General features: G+C 37.4%; 1 protein-coding gene across 1 annotated transcript in view; it reads right to left on the reverse strand.

Annotated features, from left to right (window-relative positions):
• LOC130598717 (vitellogenin-1-like) overlaps window positions 1-23,495 on the reverse strand; it is a 58,067-nt gene that overhangs the window by 29,453 nt on the left and 5,119 nt on the right. Inside the window, exons 2-10 of the mRNA XM_057408433.1 lie at window positions 12,477-12,497; window positions 12,101-12,252; window positions 9,443-9,694; window positions 6,716-6,877; window positions 5,884-6,035; window positions 3,018-3,168; window positions 2,761-2,918; window positions 2,484-2,649; window positions 1,286-1,408 (exon numbers count right to left, since the gene is read on the reverse strand). Coding sequence (XP_057264416.1) covers window positions 1,286-1,408; window positions 2,484-2,649; window positions 2,761-2,918; window positions 3,018-3,168; window positions 5,884-6,035; window positions 6,716-6,877; window positions 9,443-9,694; window positions 12,101-12,252; window positions 12,477-12,497 — 1,337 coding nt within the window. The remainder of the gene's footprint in view (window positions 1-1,285; window positions 1,409-2,483; window positions 2,650-2,760; window positions 2,919-3,017; window positions 3,169-5,883; window positions 6,036-6,715; window positions 6,878-9,442; window positions 9,695-12,100; window positions 12,253-12,476; window positions 12,498-23,495) is intronic.

Genomic DNA, 23,495 nt, shown 5'->3' on the forward strand with positions numbered 1-23,495 from the left:
ATAATGGCTAGGAGCTAGTTCCCACTACCTTTTGGGGTGAATTAGGAACCTTGCAATAATGCTGTTTGAATATCTCTTGGCTGAAGACAGATGAAAAATGTAGATACAGCTAAATTCTTCAGACCCTTAAACAAGATTCCTGAAGATATAGCTAGTGGAGATGCTCTAAACTTCAGCTATGACAGCCACTTTTTAGTACGGATTAATAGCTGGCAACAAGATAATCAGGTCATCCCTCAGCCTTTGTTGTAAGCAACTTGATCACACTAATATTCACGTGGCAAGATTAGAAGTAGTTGTGTGAAGGCTGAATATAAGAACTAAATCCTAATAGAAAACTGTTTTCAATGTTAACTAATGGCTCTAAAAAAACCCCTGAGACATTATAGAATCATTTCAATACAGTTCCTATGCTATAAAATATCACATTTGAGATCCATTGATGATGCAGAAACAGTCTATTTGATATTACTAATCAAATGAATGGATATTTGAAATGCATTGAATAAGCCTATACAATCATTTCCTTTGGGAAAGAATTTCCATTCCTGGAACCGGTCTTTTCAGATTTAATTAGCTCAAGAGCACTGGTGGTAATCGTAACACAACAGACACATGTAGGAATGTTGGCCATGTCTCTGTACTACAGGAAAAAAATGCAGGCATGGCAGGCACATCCTGCTCTTACTGGGGTTGGTGGACTGACCAGTGTTAAAGAAAACACCTATTTCTCTTTTACTCTCTATCACTGCAGAATGGCCAAGCTCTGTATACCATGATGTGCATCTCTAGAAACAGCAAACGCTATTTACTACCTCTTTAAATTGTTTCCAGGCTTGTTGATTAAAAGCAGTGCAGAACAGGGAGGGTATTACTATTATTTAAAGCTTACAGCCTTTGTGGATGACTGGGCTCTGCTTCTGGCTGAGAAATGGCTGGGCTACATGACTCCGGGCAAAAACATGGGCTTTTGTGTCACTTAGTTTATTTATAAGTATGTACAAGTACCTATATTTAAAATATTTCAGAGCAATGCCATGCTCTTTCATTACTAATTGGCAGTGAAGCACTCAGAGATACTCAGATAGAAAGTGCTGTGAATTATGTGCTTCTTCCTCTCACTCTTTCCTGTGTTAATCTAGAGATAAAAATGCTGTAGTTAACCAACTGGGGTTCCTTTCCCCAAAGAAAACACTGTAGTGAAGTGAAATACAGGTTTCTAAATAATGAAGAAAGTACTCATGGCTTAATTTTTCTTTTAAAAGATAAATAACTATATGGTTACCTGGAGACATTCAGAGCAGGAGTCTGATGAAGAGCACTGTTTGTGACACAGTGACGCATAGCTGAGATAGCAAACCTTTCCAAGTACAGTACTTGAGCGTGGGCAATGTTTTTTCACAATGAGCTGGGAAGAAAGCAGTTATTCATTACCACCATTAATGAAAAGCAAAAAAATTAAAAAAATATGTTTCTGCCAAATGCAAGGTAAAACCAGGCTACTGATATTTTTGTATCAATGTATTTACAGTTAATCAGTGGATATTACTATATTTGACAATGCAAACATAAAGTAATTCCAAGTAACATCTGGAAGACTGATCTCTTACTTTTATAGAGTTTCAGATTTAAATTTGGCATAGACTTTAATCCAAAGGGAGGAAATCACCCAGTTATGGAATGGAAGGAAAAACACATATTATTCAGGAAACATTCATCACTGTTTTATAATTGCTTCACCTATAGGTACAAAAACCTTGAGGTACATTGTGAATGGACCTCAGTACTTTGGGCAGACAGGAATATTTCATATAAATGTAGGAGCTGACAGGAGGCACCAGCGCACTGCTTCCTTGAGTGGGAAGTAGGGCCTTACTGCACAGTAACAGCCAGACTGTCATGGCTTTTACAGAGAGCAAAACGCTGGTCTGAGATTCATGCTCTCTACCTAGGGTAGGCAGAGATAAGCTCCTGTGTCTGAAGATAGAATTAAACCCTGCAGAAGAGTGAAAAATTGTAAAAATCATTGGACTTTCTCCCACGTGGGGTCCACACTGACATAATTCCCTTGATTTTGATAGATCCGCTCTGATTTATACCCATCCTGCTAGGTCAATCAGGACAAATGGATATAACAAATATGTATTTCTTACTCCCCAGTCTTTGTAGACACTCAGAACTCCAATCTGATGTAACTATAAAGTACATTTGGACAAAGGGACCCTAGACACCATTGTTTGCAGCAATAACTTCTGTCCCTGAGGGGTACTTTTACTCTTTCTTTCCCGTTTCTTTCTGGATTCATTTTTTCCCCTTTGATTTGCATTTTCCTCCCCTTAAGACAGACAGGAAATAAACTCCTTTCAACCTAACTAGAGGACATAAAACCTTTATATTTTCAAAGACTTTGCCATCCTTTCAAAGTAACAAATACAACAGATACTAAAATCAGTAGTGACTGGAGAGTGTCTAGGGAATCCTACCGTTGCTTCCTCCATTGCGTCCCTAGTTGGTGTGCTTGAGTGCAGAGCCACAAGCACCGTCTGAGCTGCTTCCCAGTTGGTGAGTTCTTGCCTTTCCATTTTATGCCTCAAGAACCTGAGTGCACGGTGACTGGCAACTGCAGGAATTATATCCAAAATGTAGCGCCTGTAATGGGAAAGGCAAGGACCATTTTCCAGATCTGCATTTAAACATAATTATTCCAGATGGTCTTCAAGAGTTTGTCAGCACAGGAATCACTGCTTGCATTGCTTGTACCTGTACACTGGCTGGCTGGAGAACTGCTTCCACACCGACTCATAATCCTCCTCATTTGCTGCCCGGAAGAGGTGCATAAGCTTGAGGGCTTTTGCTGGTGCATCGTTGGGAAGCTGTTCAGATGTGGTCTCTACTAGGTCTTGCAGACTTTCCTCTATCTGCAGGAGGATTGAAATGCAGGAAGCTCACACACATTGTTTCCCACATGCACAGATTCCAAGCTCCTACAAAGAGTCCATCCAGTAGCTGAACATTACCTGGCTTTCCACATTTTTTATTCTGAATAAGTGGACAGGAAGCTGAAGCAATTCACTGCCAAACTGGTACTGAAGTGACCCACGATCCTGAAATTCTTTTGGTGGGACCTCTGCCATTTCCTTCTGCACATCAGTCAAAGCAAGTTTCTGCCTGGAATGGAGAAACCCAGGGAGATACAGGGTACAAATAAAAAATAAATCAGTAATTCTGTCTCCCTGCATCGCAATGCAACTGCAATTTTATCAAAAGGGTTTTGTTATAGAGGGGAAAAAAACAGCTACATTTGGACATGATGCTCAGAACTGTACTCTGAGAAGGTCATCACTTACAAAGCAGGGCTCAGATCAGAGCCAGCCTTTGCCTTCCTTTGGGAATAACATGGCTTGAGAATTTAAGGATGAAGAGGGAGGTGAGAAGCTGCTGCCTGAACATCACAGGAACCGTGTGTTGTGTCTTAAGGAGGGAATTAAGGATTATAGAAAAATAACTGGTGGAAACTTTTTTAGAAATCATCACTTAATCTAAACATTTTAAGAAGTTCATAAAAGCTTTTATGTCTCTGTGCCTCCTGGAAGCTTCAAAAAGAATTGAAAATTGTTAGATACAATAAGAAATGTTACAATCTTTTTACTTGCACTATTACAATTCCCTCCCCATTTTTCTTGGCAAGCTGAATGTCCTGGGGACTGCAGAAGATAAAAGGTTCTCATGAAGTTTCAAATTGGATTTCCCAAACAAAAAGGGCCAGATAAATTCAGGATTAGTCTTTCAAAAAGTACTTAAGTTTTTGGAAACTTTTCAAGGAGAACAGAACCTTCATCCTTTGTTATTAAGAGTAACTGCAATGAGAGACTGTCTTTGTAAATATTTTCTATCATCTTCGCTACATTTTCAGCTAAAGGGATGCACTTTACCCCCCCAATTATGTTTGAAATAGGTCATTTAGGACACTATAATAAAGTTAGGCATTTGTACTGAACAACTGGAAACATCCCAAAAGCAATGTTACTATACTACACAGTATCTCAAAATCTCTATAGAAAATTGGCATGTTTATTTTGGAATCTCTATGATGATCTTCTGTACCATTTCTATCCACTCCTTCCATATGGATTGCAGAGAACTGCTGCAGAAAATAGCATATAACTGCTTTGCAAGCCACTGGAATTTGAATAGAAATTGCTACAGAAACAGCAGAGATTTTTTTTCTCTCTTGAAATTTTACACAATATTATTGAAAAGGCATTTGGATGAGAAAGTATAACATCAGGTACACTGAGACAGATTTTACTCTCTCTTCCAGAACATGATGAATCTATCATCTCTTGATTCTCATAATTTTAGGAAGATATATATCTGCCTAGAATAGATGGGAAAATGTTATACTCTGAAGAGAAGAGTAAGTGAATACTAAAGATAGGATTAAAACAGTGAAACAATAGTAAAACCTGTCTTGACTTTGAAAGGTGCTGCAAGAGGGTTATTTTGAAGAGGTCTGAAAAATCAGCTCTGAATGTTTTAAGTCCTTGAGGTTAGATTTTTTATTTTTTTTTTTCCCTCTAAGCACAGAAAGCGCATTGTGGAAATAACTTCTGAAGACTTGGGTGACATCCACATCTTCCCAACTATCTCATATTTGGCCCGTTCTGCTGCGTAACGCAAAAGATCCACAGAAAATAGGAAAAGGCACTACCCTTTCTGAGGGCTTAACACCTGAGGAAAAACAGTGTATGCAGGCTTGCAGGACAGTTTAAATCAGCAAAAGTGCATTGGCTCTGGACTAACGCTTGGTTACAACAAAGTGTAATTATGTAAAAGCACTACAACTGTACCTATCTTCACCTTGATTGCATGAGATAGTAAAGCCACTTTCAACTTTACTGTTTCTTTGTTGTTGTTGTCTTTTTTTTTTGGTTGATTAGCTAAACTGAACATGCTTTTCATATTAATGAAGTTAATCAGTGATTTATTGACATGAACTTTCTGATGCTGCAGTTTTCAAAACTGTATATTATACCAACAAGATTCTTGCAGAAGCAACGGAGCAATGCAAGAATACAGAAACTGAAGAGTGGGATTGAGGTATATCTTCTGTACAGTGACTTTTATGCAAAAAACCTCCCTCTTCAGAAGGGCACTCCTGTCTACAGAGTCCATCACTAAAGCAGGTAACTAAAAACTTTTCCAACTGATGTTGATATAGACAAAAAAGTTTTCAAACATTGAAAATCTGGGGGCCTGAGATAAAAATGAGCAGTGGCAATATTTCTTAGAAAATCATATTCTCATTTTGCCCAAACCTGTTTAAGAAATATGCAAAATTTGCTTCGGAAAAGCAAATACATTTTACATGTCTTGTACCCAATCTTTCTGCAATAAAACTCAATTTCCTATCAAGAAACAGTTTTGATGGTAGATTTGCAAGCAGTCTGTGCTTAGGAAGTAGATCAGAATCCAAAGCTCTATCTAGGTTTCTTGTGAAAGTCTGTAGGGTCTCTTACTGTATTATTATTTTCCAGGAAATTCTCTTTCAGTAACTGTCTTTCAAAATATTTTACTGCAAATATATTAGTTTACAATTTTTCAGATGGAATTACATTTGTTTTGGCTTTTCTGACATAAATCAAATATCCGTGCAAAATAAAATAGTCAAACCCTGCCAAGTTTAGCTAATAAAATTTGGATAGTGATGTGAATGTTTCAGATTTACAACAGTGAAGGTTGTTTTTATGAACTGTTTGGGATTTTATGTAATTAAATATTGGCAAACAATAGGCTGTGGAAGTAAAGTATTTCAGTTATGGGCTTTGATCAGATTACCGAGATGCTGAGTTATTTGGTGAATTACAGGCATATGTACAGTACCTTGCTTCCACTATAGCATTTCCTCCTGTTATCTCATTGAAGGGTGCAAACTGGTGGATTTCCTCAACATCAGCTTGTGTAATTACAGCTTCATTACGTGTATATTTGATTTTGTAATTATAAGTAGCAGTTGCCCGGGAATTCCTGTTTCTCTTTATAATATAAAGAAGCAAAGAAACAAAGAGAGTCATTGAACTTGTAAATTCTGTGACTAGAAGCTATCATATCACTCACTTCAATCCATTCATTTTCTAGGGCTGTTTTGTTCATTTGCACTATAAGGGTTTATGTGAATTCTGCTTGCACACTTCCATGGGAGAGGGCAGGAATGCTGGTGAGTCTCTCACTTTTACTACTAAGAAGTGTTAGCTTGTTTTAACTTTCCCCAAACATAAGTAATTGGTTATTCCCTTAAGAAGGAGATGTATTTTCTGAGGAAAGCAGCAGTATAAGCCACACAATTTTTTATTTCAAAGGCAGACTTATGTGAAGATGCAGCAGTACCTATCTTGAAGAGCAGAAACTGGACATCATGACTACCTGGCTTACTAAACAGAGTAGGTGAATTAACTCATGCTGATAACTAATGGTTTCCAAGCCATCTAGTTTGAGCTAGTTGAAGTGTGCCTGCAGTACATGACAGTTTGCAGCACAGACCTCTGCTGCTCTGTGATCTGATTTTTCACACAGAAAGAAAATGTTGATAACTAGATATATCAGGTCTGACTCTTCTCTCATTTTTAAGTGTTACAAAGCAAGAGATAGTGTGGATGCCAAATGGCTGTCTGCATATGAATATAAAATACATTTACATAATACCACTCTAATTTACCTGCTGGCAGGTCTGGCACGGTTGAGTGTATGCTGAACCTGTGAGCAGTTGCACTTTCTCTTCACAACTGTTCAGGTCCTTGGATTTGGTCACATAAACTAGACTTGCTCTCTTGTTTTCCTGAATTGCATACGTTGTGTTACAAATACCTCCAATCCCAGCCTGGTGAAAATGAAAATGTGATCAGAAATAATTGATGAAGCTTTGCACTTCTATGCAAAGCTTCATCTATTCCCCACATAGAATTTCCTGGTTAATTCTGTATTTTCAAAATTCCTAATAGAAATGAATGCTTTTTTATTCATGGCATTTTTCAGAAGCAAAATTGGGATGGTTGTTACTTTCACCTCTTTTTCACATGTGCAGGTTTCCAGCAAGCCAAATCAGTTTCACTGACAGAACTAAAATTCTCAAGAATTTCACTAAGACAAAATTTGGAGCCTCAGAAAGGTGAGAAACAGTTGCCAGTTGGAGCTGTCAATTATGAAATAAGATTTCAGGAATATTAATAAAAAGTGACAAAATAATTTGATCATACAGAATAAAATCTCATCAGCAAAGTATTTTAAGGTTGGAGATGACATTCTGCCCTTAAAATTTGCTTTTATAGGCAGTTTATACATGCCTATGGAACAAGCCTTGAAATATCAGATCTGTCATAATATGAACTGCAATAATTTAAAAGAATTTCAAGACAGCAGAGTTTTGATTGTGGGTTTTCTTTTCATTTTTAGTTCAGATCTTCAATAATATTTCAAGCATATATATTTATAAGAGCTCTTGAATCTCCTCAGTCAATGAGAGTTTTGAAGAGGAAAGTATTAGATTGCATTTTAGGAGGAGAGGTTATTTTCATGATTTTTTTTTTTATTGTTATTTATAACATAGCCACTCCAGAGAGCAGCTCTGGGCTATGTCAGAACAGCAAAATAGTCATGTGGTGGTTAGGAGGCAAGACATACCCACTTCATCTTTAGCTTAACAGTATTCCTAAAAACACTATGACTTCGGTAAGAGCTGGAAATAAGAATTGCCCATGCTTTCTGACAGACTGGTACTCTGTGAGTACGGGTGTGAGGCTCCTCTGCAGACTGCAGGGTGTGGCAGAGACAGCTATACTTCAAATAGGAGCTTCCAGCCCACTGGGCTCAGTGGGAAGAAGTAGCCTCCTGCCTAGCTTCACTTTCTAGCTGTGTGCAGTTCATGGCTAGTTCAGATACTCTTGCCCGACACCCAGCAGGGTGCAATATAGACTTTTCCAGGTAAAGTCCTTTAAACCTCTCTGCATTTCAGATTTTGGGACTAATAATGCTTATCTTCCTTTACAGAGTGACTTGAGATTGTCAAGGAAGGGTGCCAAAGCTCATTAATCAGTTGCTGTTTGAGAAGAGCAAAGAAAACTTGGAAATTATTCTAGGAGGTGAAGTCACATATATTGCCTAACAGCAAGAGTAGGACATATTGCTAACTGAATTAGAAAGAATGAAGATGTAAAATGAGATATGAGAAAATAGCACTGCAGAATACGCGACACCACCAGTAGGATTTTTATGTACAACAAACAGCATGAAAATATTAAATCATACAGTTCTTTTCCCAGAAACAAATCTACTTACATAAAAATAAATTAAAAAAAAGTAAAGTTACCCTGGTCTGCATTTTTACTAAAAGTAACATGAAAGTATAAGAATTTCAATTTTTTTGCTGATCTCTAAATCAAATGTAGTCTAATCAATGTAAATATGGTTTTGCAAAAACTAAACACATTGCAATTTCTGTGGTGAATAGTAATATCAGATGATTTACCTTGACTAAGATATTAAAACCTGAAAAACAGTGGAAATTCCTACAGCATCAACTGCAACTGTTAAAGCTATTACAGTAATCATAGAATCAGAATAGTTAGGGCTGGGAAGGACCGTAAGATCATCTAGTTCCAAGCCCCTGCCATGGGCAGGGACACCTCACGCTAAACCATCTCACCCAAGGCTTTGTCCAAACTGGCCTTGAACACCGCCAGGGATGGAGCATTCACAACCTCCCTGGGCAACCCATTCCAGTGCCTCACCACCCTAACAGGAAAGAATATCTTCCTTATATTCAATCTAAACTTCCCCTGTTTAAGATTTAATCCATTACTCCTTGTCCTGTTACTACAGTCCCTAACGAAGAGTCCCTTCCCAGCATCCCTATAGGCCCCCTTCAGATACTGGAAGGCTTCTATGAGTTCTCCACGCAGCCTTCTCTTCTCCAGGCTGAACAGCCCCAAAAATGTCATGGCATATATACTGTTTCCTTCCTAAAAGAGGAGCTAGAAGAGATTAAAGTATATATGATTGCCAAAAAAGTCAAATTACTGTTATTTTAGCTTTAATCTTGTGCTGCACATTTAAGCTTGTTTTAATACACTATTCAAATTTTATTTAGGCTTCAGCTTTCACAAAAATTTGCTTCCTCTAGAATCACAAGCCCGATTTGCTAAGGGTCTAATACTGTACATACATTTACAGAAATACTTTGATCAACCAGATTAAAAATCTGCTATTCAGTCATCCTGTTTAGCTACAGCTCCATCAAATCTTGTTCTGTAAGGACAACTTAATCATGATTTTCCAAGCTTAGGTGTTTTTTGTTAGTGAAGAAGCTTATGTCAAGAACAAATTCAGAAAATATGGTATTAAGAATCTGAAGCGAAAGTGACCACAATGACTAAAACAAGATGCTCACCTCTTGTAAGCTGTATGAATGCTGCATCTTCTTTAGACTTAGCTCCAGCACATTCAGAATTCCTCTGTAGATGTTCAGAGCATCATCTGAGACAGAATCAGGAGCCTTAAGGTTTCCAACATGGCCATTACTATACTCAAACTTGATGGGAGTACTAAGTTCCCCAGTTAATACTTGGGTCAGTTTGAGAGACCGAGAGAATGAGCTTGTAGGCCAGACACCATTGTACTCTGCTGCTTCGATTGAGTGGATCTAGAACAAAGGGGGAAAATAATTCCTCTCTAATTTTTCCAAGTAGCTTTTTTAAATGCATGCAAGCATCTAGAGCTTTACTCACATCAAAAATACACTATTAAATAACACAGAGCCTATTCAAAGAGAAATCTTAAAAGTTACAATTTAACATAGCTAGTATCAATATGCATATTTCCATATATAAAAGGAGAGAGAGAGTAATGTGAATGACTGAGATATTTCCACAGTCACTGCACTCTGTTCTGTTTCATAGGTAATCCATATTGCCAAAGGTTGACTTGTATGAAGAAATGAGCCAGAGAGTAGGTACATGAAGCAGGTTGCTACCCAAAAGTGGTATGGAAGATCTACAGGAAATTGCAGGAGAAAGTTAATGTTGCATAAAGCATCATTAACTTCTGTTGTGAACTCTGTCGTCTCTCTCGCTGGGGTCACAGAGCACAGACAGCAGTCAGAAACTAATAACAACATGGCTGCTGGGCCAGCCAGATATTCGTAATTAGTTTGAGCAGTGGAGAGTAGATTACAAAAATTGTCCTTCCTTATGCATTTTGCTGCAGAGCCAAAGGCTTAGGCACCAACCCCACTTTGTACTTCATACTCCAGCCTCAACCTGGGGCACATCCAAGCAAGTAGAAAGTTGTGCTGAACTATGAATAACTCAAATGATTTCTACCCCATGGGAATAGGGCATGCTTAGCTTAGTTTCTTAGAGGACCCTTCCCTTCTATATATTTTGACAATTTAAAGAGACTTTTCTCTGACACCTCAGGCTGGTGATGTGATGCAAGATGTGGATTAATTTCTCAAAAAGCCACACAAACTAAATCCTCATACAGCAAACCTCTGGAGATTGCACTTTCATATTTATTTTTGTTATTGTTGGTGGAGATCACTGCCAACCCCAGTAACTGAAGCTTACAGAGGAGGCTGTTACAGAGCAAATCCTTCATGCTGCCTCTCGGACATGCTTCTGGCATATTGCATATGGGCAAGTTTGGGAGTGCTCTGCAATATCAGGATGAGGTAGTTTTCCCCAGCCCTCAGGGCCCAGTCAGGACTTATGCTATCTTCTAGTTTTGAACACATCTGGCAATTCATACCTGCAGGTTTGCGATGAAAAAATTGTCAGCTGGAAACTGCCCAGGGAACACAGGTTTTTGCTTGGGCTGAATGCAAACTACTAGGCTACAGATGAAAGATTAATTCCCTGAACCATCCCTCTAAACTAATTTAAATATAATAGCAGCAAAATAAACTTTTCCCAGAGCAGAAGGGAAGAAATGTATAGTTACATTTAGAACTTACCCCTTAGAACTTGCCCCAAAATATCTTTTTTTTTATCTTCTTTTTCTTGCCTGAAAATATCTCTGTATTTATTTTTGAAATGTAAACTTTTTCCCAAAAGCACTGGGGAACAGGAGTCAAACGTTGAAGACTTACCCAAGAGCTGTTTCAGTAGGAATGGGGGAGAATGTGGGGTAAGCACAAGGTGGCTTCTGCCTTCTGTCTGCTGGGGAAGCCTTCTACTCACCAGTGTAGATGTGTGGCTCTTATTTATTTGTTGTTTTGCAAAAAAGTCCAGCCACTTGCAAAGGTTATGGAAAGCAATATTTCTCATCTATATCTATTAGAATTTGAACTTACAAAAATATCTAGTAACACAAGGCTAATTCAGGCTGGAAGGCTATACATTTACAAGCATTTACCAGACAGTCACCAGTCTTTTTAATCTGCAGTTTTCAATTTGCCAAATAAAAGCTTTTAAAAAGATCATTTTTCTTCCACGTATGCAGAAGACTAAGTGGAGTTTGTGCAAAGCAACTGAGGGATGCATTTCAATACACTCATTAGAGGCACGTATAGGCTTCTGTTAAAGCCAAGTGTTTTTCACATAATCAAAACTCTTAGTAATTACTCAGCATGCAGTAAAAATATACAATTGAGGATAACAAAGAATGTCATTTGGGACCCTGCAGAACAAGAAGCCACCAGATGACATTAATTATGCTAAATATTGAATCACATCCAGCTACTGTCGCATGTTTTATTGCCTTTCATTTGCTGGTTACAAAATCAGTTGATTAAATAATCTTAGGTTGTACAGTTTGGAACAATTGGATTGATCCAGTAATAAATTATTGTGCATCTCAAATTACATTCCATTGTCTCCCTGACCACAAAGCAGAAGAAATCCTTCAAGCCCAAGCCTGGCTTGAGCTGAGAATTACCTGACAAAGTGCAAATAGAATTTAGGGCACTGCATGAAAAAAAAATAGTGTTACTTGCATTCTCCCTGAGTAAGCACAACACATGATGAAAATTAATTACTTCCCAAAAGCTTAAAAAAATAAGTCAAGTATGAAGAAAATTTTACCTTTCAAACTGAATACATTTTCTTACCCTAATAAGACAAAGTTTTGGCCCAATACCACTAATTTCCACTTTACTTTTTATTCTTATTCCAGCTCTTGCAAGTCCTTTCTCTGGAAGTCCACTGAGAAGTATGCTTTCATAATTAAATGAATAAACCTTGTTTTCACTGAAATCGGGTTCTGCAAAGAAATGGTTTCCATAAAACATCATAAAGACTGTACAAAACATATTAAAGTACCTGTATTAGAGTGTATGGCACAAAAAAGATGAATTTGTTCATTTTTGTATTGCACCTGAGAAAAATTAGCTGTTGCAAAATTATATTAAACATTGATATACTTTTCAGATTCTATTTTGAATTTCACTCATTATAATTATATTAGCTGATAGGGAAATTACTTACGGTAATTAAGATGCTGGCTCCCTGAAAGAGAAGGGAAAAAAAAAAAAAGAAAGAGTAATGAAATGACAAAGCAAAAAAAAAAAACCCAACCCCAAAATGTTAATGTATTTTAGTATGAAAGGCTATATCTCATCTTGTACATATAGCATAACTCTTTCTAATTAACTTCTAGTTCAGCATATAGCAAAATGACTTTTTTCCCTAAACAAGAAAAAATTTTCATAATTTTTCTATAAAATGCTAAAGTTCATGTTTGTAAGTGAACCATGTTTAGATTCTGAAACATTTTCCTCAATATATTATTTTAAATTCATCAAAGCAGATAAGTTACTTACCCACCACTGTTAAAACCAGGGCAAATGTCAAGCCCCTCATGATGGAGAAAAAGTAAAGGTGAACATGCTGGGTTCTCTTTTATAAAGGCATGGGTTATCACATGTTTCTCTTGGCATGTTAGTTTGATAAATAAGTGTATTTTAGAATGCTTACTGATCAATCAAAAATAAACATCTCTGAGGTCATGAATGCGGACAACTTCAAATCACCTCATGTTTTCTACTAACTTTCTATATGAAATAGAGATTTCCTTTTCAAAATATCTTGTTTCCCCATTTCTCCACATTGTAGTTATAAAATTTTAAGATAAATAAAAATGGATCCTCAATCATTCCTGAAAGAATTTAGCTTTCTCCAATCATGTCTTCAGCCTCCTGATAATTTGCTCTTCATAAGGGTCACAGCTTTGGAGACACACACCTTGCTGTCATATTGAAACTCTACTTTTAGAGAGGAATTTGTGATTGATTTCATAGACTTAGGATTGAGATACCTTAGAGCTCATAGGCATGCAATGAGAAACTGTTTTTCCCCGGTTAATTGCCACAGTGTCTGCAAGCACGTCTTGTTATGCACACCTGGGAAGAAAAACCTTGTCATTATCACCTTCACATTAGCTTCTGGCTAATGGTGAAAGTTTATACTATGAAAAAGGGAGGAAAACTAATTTCTTTATGAGAAGAATCTAATAAAAACCTAGCCACATTTCAAGAAGAACCTCTGTGAGTTGGGAGTATCAGGTCCTTCTCAGTGGGTTCTCAAAAGTCTTTGGCTGCTGCCACTCTTGAGAAAATACATCTAGAATTTCGTACTTATAGTAATGACATTTAGACTAGTCCCTAGCAAAACTAAATCAGAAAGGATTTTACACCCTAATGTTGGTTTTGCAAGTTTTTTTTTAATCTTTTGCAAGTGTTTAACATTTTTTGAAAGTGTTTAACATTTACTTGAAGTTCAATCTTGTCTTTTGGTCAAATGGTAAACTAAATATCACTTAAAAAAACCCACCTGGGTACAAGGGTTACTAAGGGGTCAGGAAGGAGAGCTCAGGAATGTATACCTGGTATTTGCTTGCAGCTGTGAAAGGTACAATATACCTGCAAGTAATGCACATAGTCAGGCAGCTAGACTTTACCCTCCAGGAGGAGAACAAGGTTTTCTTGGCTGTTGCTATTCATCAGGGAGGAGAAGGATGAAACCTCAGCACAGGTCCTGAGGTCTCTACTATCAGGCCTGAGAATATATTTACTGCAGGCTCCATCAAGCAGTCCCTTTACAGGATTACTTCATTTACTTGGAGTGGTGCCACCTGACTGAGGAATAATGAAGTTTATTACTGTGGTGCCAGTGCACCTGAGCTGAAGTCAGGGAAGCAGTGGTGTGGCCCCTCTGCTCTGTTGCTGTTCCTCACAGCTGCCTGGGCTGGAAAAACAGGGAAAGTCAGAAAGTAAATGAGGGCTGTCTTGTTTGGATAGCTTTGCTACCAATACCTCCTGAAATCTGGAGAATTTTAATATTGCAGCTTTTTTTTTCATAAAGGGAAAGGTATGGAATTGGATGAGTAGTCAGGCTTTCCTTGAAATTACATGTGTGTCTAATAAAATATTAAAAAATATATGATAGACATGTGAGCCATTAGAAGAGATTAATAACTGGGTTGTTGGTTCAGTGTGTGTTCAGATGGTAAAAAATTAAGTGCACATGGATTTTCCCTGATGTTTTCTTCCAGGGTGTTAACTTGTGTGAGATATGACAAGATGCGCCAAGTTTGCGGGCCCTGTGAAATTCAGCGGCATGCCTTTTCTGGCATGTATTCGCTGTCAAATATAGTTAGAAATTCCCTACAGTCACGTTTTTTTGCAGCAAGAATGAAAGTAAATGCACAGCAGCAGTGTAATACTGTAAGTGGTAACATGCAAAACATTCCTGCTTCTGTCATCCTGCTTTTTATGACACTGCTCATCAGCACAACAACTGGACCTCTGCAGTGATACTGTGTTATTCTGTTCAACCAGCCACACCTCTACAGGACAGAATGTATAAGAAAATACATATATTATATTATATGCAGAACTGTACAAGAAAGACTATTCACTTAAGCATTAACAGCATATGGAAATAATGTTTAAGGGACATTAAAATGGAGCTGTAGCATTTTTCAAGTTTAATAAAAGACTATAATTAAAGCATAACATAAATAATTTTGTTCTAACTGCTTAATGAAAATACCGCATTTTTTTTTTAATGGGGAGCATGGAGTCTAGGCTCACAATCAGCATGCAGATACCTGATTGCTGGACACTGAGTTAAAATAATTAAGATTGCATACATTGCTGTGCTTTCTTCATCTGCAGCATGTCTTTTCTCTTTTCAACAGCTCTTCTCCACCCAGCCTTGTTTTCTTGGGGATGAGGAAAAAGTGATCTTAGAATTGGTGGACCCATTATTACTTTAAAGGGACAACATAATACGTTCAGGAAGCAAAGAGAAGACACAGCTAGAATTTGAGGGTCACAGCACTGGGCTCTAATACTTTCTCCAAAGCAGACATGTCCTTCCAACTAGCTCTGAGGGAATCAACATGCAATCTATCACTTTAAGGAAGTGGATAAAAGGAGGAAAGGTGAGAGCCACACTTTTCAAAGCCAGTACAATTTTTCTTAAATATTCAACATGTCACGTTAGTGAGCAAGAAAATACATGAAAAATAAAAAAAAGCACAATTAAATAGGCCCTCCACAAACAACTTCCAAGTGCCTAATTCAGTTGCAAAGGCAGGAACTTTAATGTGGGCATGGGCTTTATACACAACCTGTATCTTTTCCTTTTTTTCTTTTCTTAGTCATAAACAATTAAAAAAAAACTTTTAAAAAGGAGCAGGTGATATCTTGGGATTTTTTTATTTTTTTTTTTAAGAAAGAAATTATATGGTGCTGAGTGTTACAGAGAACATGATGGCTGTATAAGGAGTGCAATAAGATGAGGCAGACTGCTTTGAATTTACAGGTCACTTGTACCATAAATGAAACATGAATACAGCCTAATTAACCTGATTAGAGCTATTGCTTCTACACTGCAATTGTCTTTACATAACACATTCTGCTTGAGTAACAGGGTCTTGTTATCTCCTGTTGTACTGCTGCTGATAGCTCTGCACTCTCCTGGTTCTGTATTCACATTGCTGAATTATGGTGCGGTGGTGGCATTTCCATCCTGCTAATATATAGCTTAATGACAGAGCAGGGATTAGCAAAAGATCTGCCAAGCAACCATAGCAGGTTAAAATAGATATAATCAGTTGGCTAAGCTAGAGTGATTTTTAGCCTTCAGTTTTCCTCATTTCTAAAGATGAAGAAACCTTACTTAAAAATATATTAAAAAATAATTCACACCTGTTTCATAACATTCATCCTTGATTTTTTTCCTCAAAATATTCAGCATTTGTTATTGTAACATAGCCTCCAAGATAATGTTTATTATTTTCTCTAGAGACTCTGAGCATTGTCTTATGAATAAGAATGTGTTCTGGGTTGGGTTAAAATGTCATATGCTGATCCTAGTACATTCACAAAGGGATTTTGTTACATTAGTTTGCTTTAAAAGGGGTTGGTTTTGTTTTTTTTTTACCTCCATTCCTTTTACTAGGAAGAAACAAACAGGCCCAATTCCCTCCTGTTATCCCAGTTTGATGCTAGCACACTCCTAATGGAGTGATAACTGTGGGATTTGGAAACAAGGTTTGAAAAATGAAAGAGGTAGGAATGCTATCTTTATTTTGTCTAGCTTTCAGTGTATGAATGGTTTGAAAGATGCTATTGGTCTAGATTTGTAGTATAGCTGAGAATTTTATTTTGGTATATTTTAGTTAATATACGTTGTTAAACCAAAGCCACATCTTTGTGCATTTTGATGGAATAGTCAGTGGGATTATTCTTGACACCTAACATGGATTTGCCTTTCATTTCCAGAGAAAAAAATGAAACTGAGAAAAAGACTAGCATGGAATTAAACTCTGACATTCTCAATCTGAAAACAGATTGTTATGGTATACCTCAGCTATCCTAAATGCTCAAAGGGTTTTTTTTTTCATATATGGAAAACACATTCTGAAGCCTAACAGCCCACTACTGTCACTATCGTCATTGGCTCGTCAGCCAGCATACTGATTAAGTGGCTTCAGGATTTCCACCCCCACCCTCACCACCCCAATGCAGTATATACTATTTCCCAAGTCATTCAATATGGTTAAATGTTAGACAATTTGCCATCTGAGATCTGAGTCATGTCATATTTGAGGACTGCTGTTTGCTATGCAATTCTATTGCACTAAAGATAACTTCTTCAAGTTTATCTTAACCCTAACTTAGACTTCATGGTCACAGAGTGATTAGCTGCTGTGGCATTTGTACTAACAGGAAATCAGAAGGCCCTGAAATTTAGCCTTGTCATGCCTCCACCTTGGTCACTTTGGGGATGAAATGGTGATTGCACATATAGGATAACGGAGAGCTCTGTGCACTACATTAAAAGTTCACCTACAAACTGAGGTACTGCTTGTAATTGCATGCTTAGTTAGATCTATCACGGCAAGTAATGCGTCCAGATAGAAAAATACTTGTGTAACGTTAGTTCCAATGTACTCTGACTGTATAAAATGTGAGCGCTGCTGCAGGGAGGTGAGGCGATTCCAGGCCATCCCATGTGCCTTAGGATGGATGTCTGGAAGAGGGAGCATACCAGGTTTAGCAGACTCAGCATCTACAAACCTTTTGCAGGAGTCGTTGTGAGCACATAAAGAAGTTGTCACTTCAGAAAAAGACACATGATCTTATGTAACCCTGCATGAGGATGCTTTTCTGTTCTTGGAGGAACAGGGCCTGAGGCATCAATGGAAAAATCTTAAAAAGAAGAAAATTCTGAGGTCTTTCCTTTTTCTTTACATCAGGCCAAGTGTATTGGGCAAAATTTGAGGCTCTCCTATGAAAGGAATTGTGATTGTTTTGGGGTTTGGTTTTGTTTTGTTTGTTTTTTTTTTAAGGTGTGGAGTAGTGTGTATATATATATGTAATGAATTCTCAAAATCATTACTTATTTTGGTGTTCCACCCAAAATATGCAATATTCTTTACAAATGGAGGAGAAAGCACTGACTTTTTTCCCCAGAAGCCTATATCCTCAGGTATAATGATGATTATTTTTCTCTTTCATAGACCTTCACCTTAGTGACTTATTCCTTTATACCACAGAACCACTGCAAGTACACAATGGATCTGTATCATCACTTTCTAGTGTCAGAGTATCAGATAAGTTTATGGTATCAGGAGCAAGCTCAGTATGAACTTACTCTTGGCACAGAATATATGAGGTTTTGATACCTTAGTTTTACAGCACTGGGTCACAGTGACATTAGGTCATGGGTCAGATAAGCCGTGTATTATTCCTGAGGAAGGAGCAGATAATGCTCTGCCAGTTCAAACAACAAGCATTGACTTTACCCTCAACAAAATAAAAAATGAGCAGCAAAATCCCCTACCAGTATTTAATCAATGACGACAACTTCTAAAGATTAAAAGGTATAATTATATAAAAATAGGAACACAATTTAGTTAAGTTACTGTGAAAGTCAGTTCAATAATGAATCGAGCACCGTATGTTTCATTACTTGGAAAGAAAGTTGCTACATGGTTATAGCCAGTACAGCATGTATTAATCATAATCCTATTTTCTGTATAAGACAATTACAGTTTAAAATATTAAATGAAGCACTGATATTCATATCTGCTTATGAAGGACTACAGTGCTATGATTCCATGGTGCCTGTAAATATCAGAGGACAAACTAACTCTTGAATACATCTTTGGTTAGGACTATGAAGAATTAATTTCTGCCCTCTAATATAGAGACTAAAGGGAGAACAAATTTGTGTATTCAGGAGATGCAAGATCTGGATACAAATCCAGGCCTGCAATTTTCAGGTTACCGGTGTCTTACACACCTGCATTGTTTCCCATCTTGCAGAAAATTTCTTACCAATTTGACTGAAACAATTCTAAGAGACTTACAATAGGGAATGTTTCTTGCTGCAGGAAGAATTTAGCATGGCCAGAGCACTACAAGGCCATTCTCCAGCATGGTATATGCAGCCTTAATGTTTAGCTGCTCAAACCCTATTTTAAATGCTTTTTTTAGTATTAATATAGGCAAAAGTTAAATGCAGGCTCTGGCTCACTACGCTCACTACCTGACACTGAAGTTAATGGTATCTGTTCACGGAGTTTAACTGGAGCTATATCTAGCATATACTGACACTGATTTGTTCTTTGAGTAATCACTGTAACTTCAGTACAAACACTCAAGGAATAAAATAGTTCTCAATATGAATAGGGCTTGAAAATCTGCTCTATCATAGGTGCCTCTCAGAACATTTGAAAATGTTCTTTAAGACTTTATTTCAGAAATAATTCAGTTTCTTAATGTTCATATACTTTTTTTTTATTGTCATATCTAAATTAATTTCATTTTGCTTACCTTTGGATAAACACTAGGAGGATTATTATTTTCTTGGTGTTCAAAGGCAAATGACTGGGAAAGCAACTTCTGAAACTGATTTTCAAGGAATTTTTGCACTAGTCAACAAACAATGTTGTTGACCAGAGCATTCAGAACTGAAATTGGACACAATTATCAATTTTTTCTTTTAATTCTTTGGAGAAGGCAATGGAATGTAACCAAAGAGACTTCATGAACATTTTCTACAGTTTAGTCTTATTGGCTTTCCTTTCTCCCCTGAAATTTAGTTGTGATTCATTCACAGAAAGAATTTCTTCTGGGATAAACTGGTGTAGCTCAGTCAAATTACATTGAATTGAGTCAGTTTACCCCAGCTCTGTATCTAACCCAATATTTCAAAATTTTTAACATAGGAAGATATCGGTTGATACTACCTTCTTATTTTTATAGAGAATTTATAACAACAATTAGATTCCTTTGAATTGATCATTAGTGCATAAACCCTGTAACTGAATGCTACAAAATACAAAGAAGCATAAGTATTATCTAATACATAATCCGAACATTCCTATTAATCTTCCCAGAATTTCTGGACACTGTTGTACTTAAAATGAAGAGTTGAAGAGGTAAAAGTAAATGAGAATTTGGCATACTCTTTAAACATAGATTTAAGGCCTTTCCTACAAATAACAAAACTATTTGGATTCATATATCTGTGAGTTTTCTGAAATGAATGTTAACTTTACCACTCCATTCTGTATTTGTGCACTTACAAATACATGCAGTATATAACCCTATACAGTATAATAAATATATGAATTTAAACATATGTATTATTTTAACTCCTAATAAGTTATACAAACATTCTATACCACTTGCATTTTTGGTCTGGCCACCACAGGCATCTATTCTTCAACGCCAGTGCCTGTGGCTGCCATCTCACACAGAGTTACAGCAAAACTGCCTATTAACACAGCCAAGACTTTTAACATGAGATTTTTTTGTGTTTATAAACTTGAATCTCTTTCTCAGTGTAACTGTTACTCATAAACATTACAGATCTGTCCATGTTTAGGCTCTCCAGACAGCTTCTGGGCTATCTGTAAAAGCAGTATGCTCAAGCCATTGTTCTAACTGATGACGGCAATGCCATTGTTGAACTTAGAGTCAAAAGATGCTATCATTTTTAGGTAGAAGTGTTGATACTAAATAATTCAGTGTCTTTCTGGAAGGTAGCAGCCCTATAACCTTTCAGTTCTCCTCACCAAGCAATCTACAAAAAAATGTGTCTAGGAGAAGCTATGGAGGAGTATAGGAACAGCTCATCTTCCAGGCATAAAAGTAACTGCTGGTAACAACAAAGGGAAATTAAAATATGAGACATACAGCTGCAAAAGAAAATATGTTTTACATGAAAGCACATCAGCAGCTCCATCTGTAAATTTCAACTCACCCAACACATTGGGAAATGTATAGAAAAAGATAAAAGGGAGTGACAGCAGTGCATATACCAAGACTTAGGCAATGTCTGAAGTGAGGGTAACAAACGCTCTGTCTTAATGAAGCATGGAAAAGAAACTGATCTCACAGTACAGTTTGAAAAGCCAGGCCAGTCACTTGGTAAACAAGAAAAAAGGAAACCCAAGCAAATAGGCTACCAGCTCAAACCTCACTAAGCATTCACAAAATATAGCTACCATAGACTTCTAAGTTAGCGGTTAATAGGTTCTAATGTTATAGAACTGTCTACACTACATGTGGAACCACAGGTATGTGAGCCAAATTTTATGCTGAAGAAGATAAATTACAGAAGCAGCAGGTTCAAAGTATATTGAAATGAAGACCATTAAAGGTATTTCTGGGAACGTTAGCAATGGGCTTGAAACAGTCTGCCTTTTCATCCTGAAGTTACAGCAAATGGGAGTTTGTTTCCATCTGATGGGCAAATTGCCTCTTCCCCGTAGGAAGGATGAGACCTGTGGACAGATCTTCACAATGGCCCTGGACTGAGCCAATGGACCTCTGCCTGTGAGAAATAAGGCGCCAACAACAACAACCAAAGGCAAAACAAGGCAGTGTGTTTCTTCATAAACAGTGAAAAGACTAGTCACTGAAGTGGGCTCTACACGCCTGCAATGAAAGTTGGTACAAGGGGTGAGGAGAAAACTTTCAGTAAATGTATGAAAGAGCAGGTTCAGGGAAACAGTTGGGTTTTTCACAAGGGTATTCCTCAATCCTGAGATATAAGAGGAGTGTACTTTGCTAAAGAGCATGAGGCATACAAGAAGCCAACAGCAGCTTCAGATTGATCTGGAGAGAAGGAAAGGATGCCAGATTTCCCAGTGAAGGAGCTGTTTGATTTCTTGTCATAGCACTTTACCTTCACTGTCACTCATTTTACTCTGGAGCCTCATAAGATCTTTGACTTAAACCAGATATTTTTGTCCACCTAATGATACTTAATTGGAAACCTATTGTTTTTACAGAGACACTGTTAAGTCCCCTCAATAGCCAGATTGAAATAACATGAGGGAAAAAGGGATTTAAACTGAAACACACTGGTAATATTTGGCCATTTTATTACCTCAGCATTAAGAAGTCTATTTTTGGTTCTCTGTCCCAGGGAACAATGATTCAGATTTGTCCTTGTAAAATAAAGAAAAGAAGGTAGAGATATTTTAAACAGCTTAAATAAAAGTACACTAAACAGTACTCTGGAAACAAATGAGAATTATTTGAAGCTACATGATAAAAAGATAGCTATATATAGGAAATTCTACTTTTCAGTTTTGAAGCCCATTTAAAATCCTTCAGATGAGAAGGCTGGAAAAAGGTGTCTACTTCACTCTCCCATCTGAAGCAAGGAGCAAGAGCACAATGCAGAAAAAAAAAGAAGCAAAAGTAAACTTTTTTTTTTTCTTCTCTTTGATCCCTTCCTGTATCCTTCAGAACAATATAAAGAGAGCTTCAGGTATTTTCTTAGTCTTGCACTTCTGCAAGACCCTGAATTTCATATATTCTGTTTTCCCCAGTTGGCTTTTCTTTGCTATCTGGAAAAGTTATTTTAACTTTTATCTCTCACCATTTTCAGCCTGGCTCTTACTCGGTGGCACTGTAGACACAATGACTCTGCCCCAAACTCAAAGCTGAATGAGAAGCACAGTGCAACAATACGATCAGATGGCTCCTTGATCTCCTAAACAGCCCAAGCTGCAGCTCTCTAAACCCCTCACTACATCACTGCATAGGGACTTAAACTGCACTAACTATGAAACAGACCAAATAAAACCAAAGATGAGTACTCCTCTTAACTGTTCAGAAAATGGAAGGGAAGCTTCATTTAAACCATCCTGAAGGCGCTGCTGTCTCTTCCTGTGGTGCCCTGCGGCAGCAAGTTAGGTACTGACATTGCCCCATCTCTTCCCTCCTTTGCGCACTCAAAGATGTGGGATGCACTGTCTCCATAAAAAACATTCACAAAACTGGCCTTTGGTGTTCACCATATCTGTTGCTAATAAATAAGAAAACAAAACAAAAAAACCCACCCAAACCCCCCAAAAAAACAAAACAAACAACCCCCCCAAACACCCCTTACAAAATTATCCCTAAAGACCAAAGCAGAGTTATTTGTATAAAATATTTTGTCTTCCCCATGTGTATGCTATGCTCATTATAATGTATGTTAATGCCTGCCATAGAGATGCTAAAAGGGAAAAAAGCCCAGCTTCACCTCAGCATTACAGCGTAACGAATGATGAGAAAGGGAGAAACAGCAACTATGTAAGAAGATAGTCCAAGGACCTGATTCACCTACAGCAACTTATTCTGATGGCAGAAATTCATATGCTGTGGCGGGTGGAAGGTGCTCCAAGCAGAACCTAAGGGGACAGAAAAGAATGCTGACTTATGAGCTTCTCTTGTACAAATAAATGTTACGATTTTCTTGCAAAGTACAAAAGACAGCAACACTTGGAGTATATCTGCTTAAAGGAGGTTAGCAGGATACCTTTTTGCTTCACATTTCTGTTTCTGATTATGTTTCATTAGGTAAGAACTCTGCAGCAACAATTTATCTTAACCTCATTAACAACCTCTGACAACTGCTTTCTTTCTAGCCTTGCTTCCCCCAGATTCTCATGATGAAGAAGTACAGTTCACAGTTTCTCTTCCCTGG

The sequence above is a fragment of the Pezoporus wallicus genome, unplaced genomic scaffold (genome assembly GCF_028554395.1).
Source record: "Pezoporus wallicus isolate ANWC-B61680 ecotype Strahan unplaced genomic scaffold, APGP_CSIRO_Pwel_v1 contig_4238, whole genome shotgun sequence".
Classification (NCBI taxonomy): Eukaryota; Metazoa; Chordata; class Aves; order Psittaciformes; family Psittacidae; genus Pezoporus; species Pezoporus wallicus.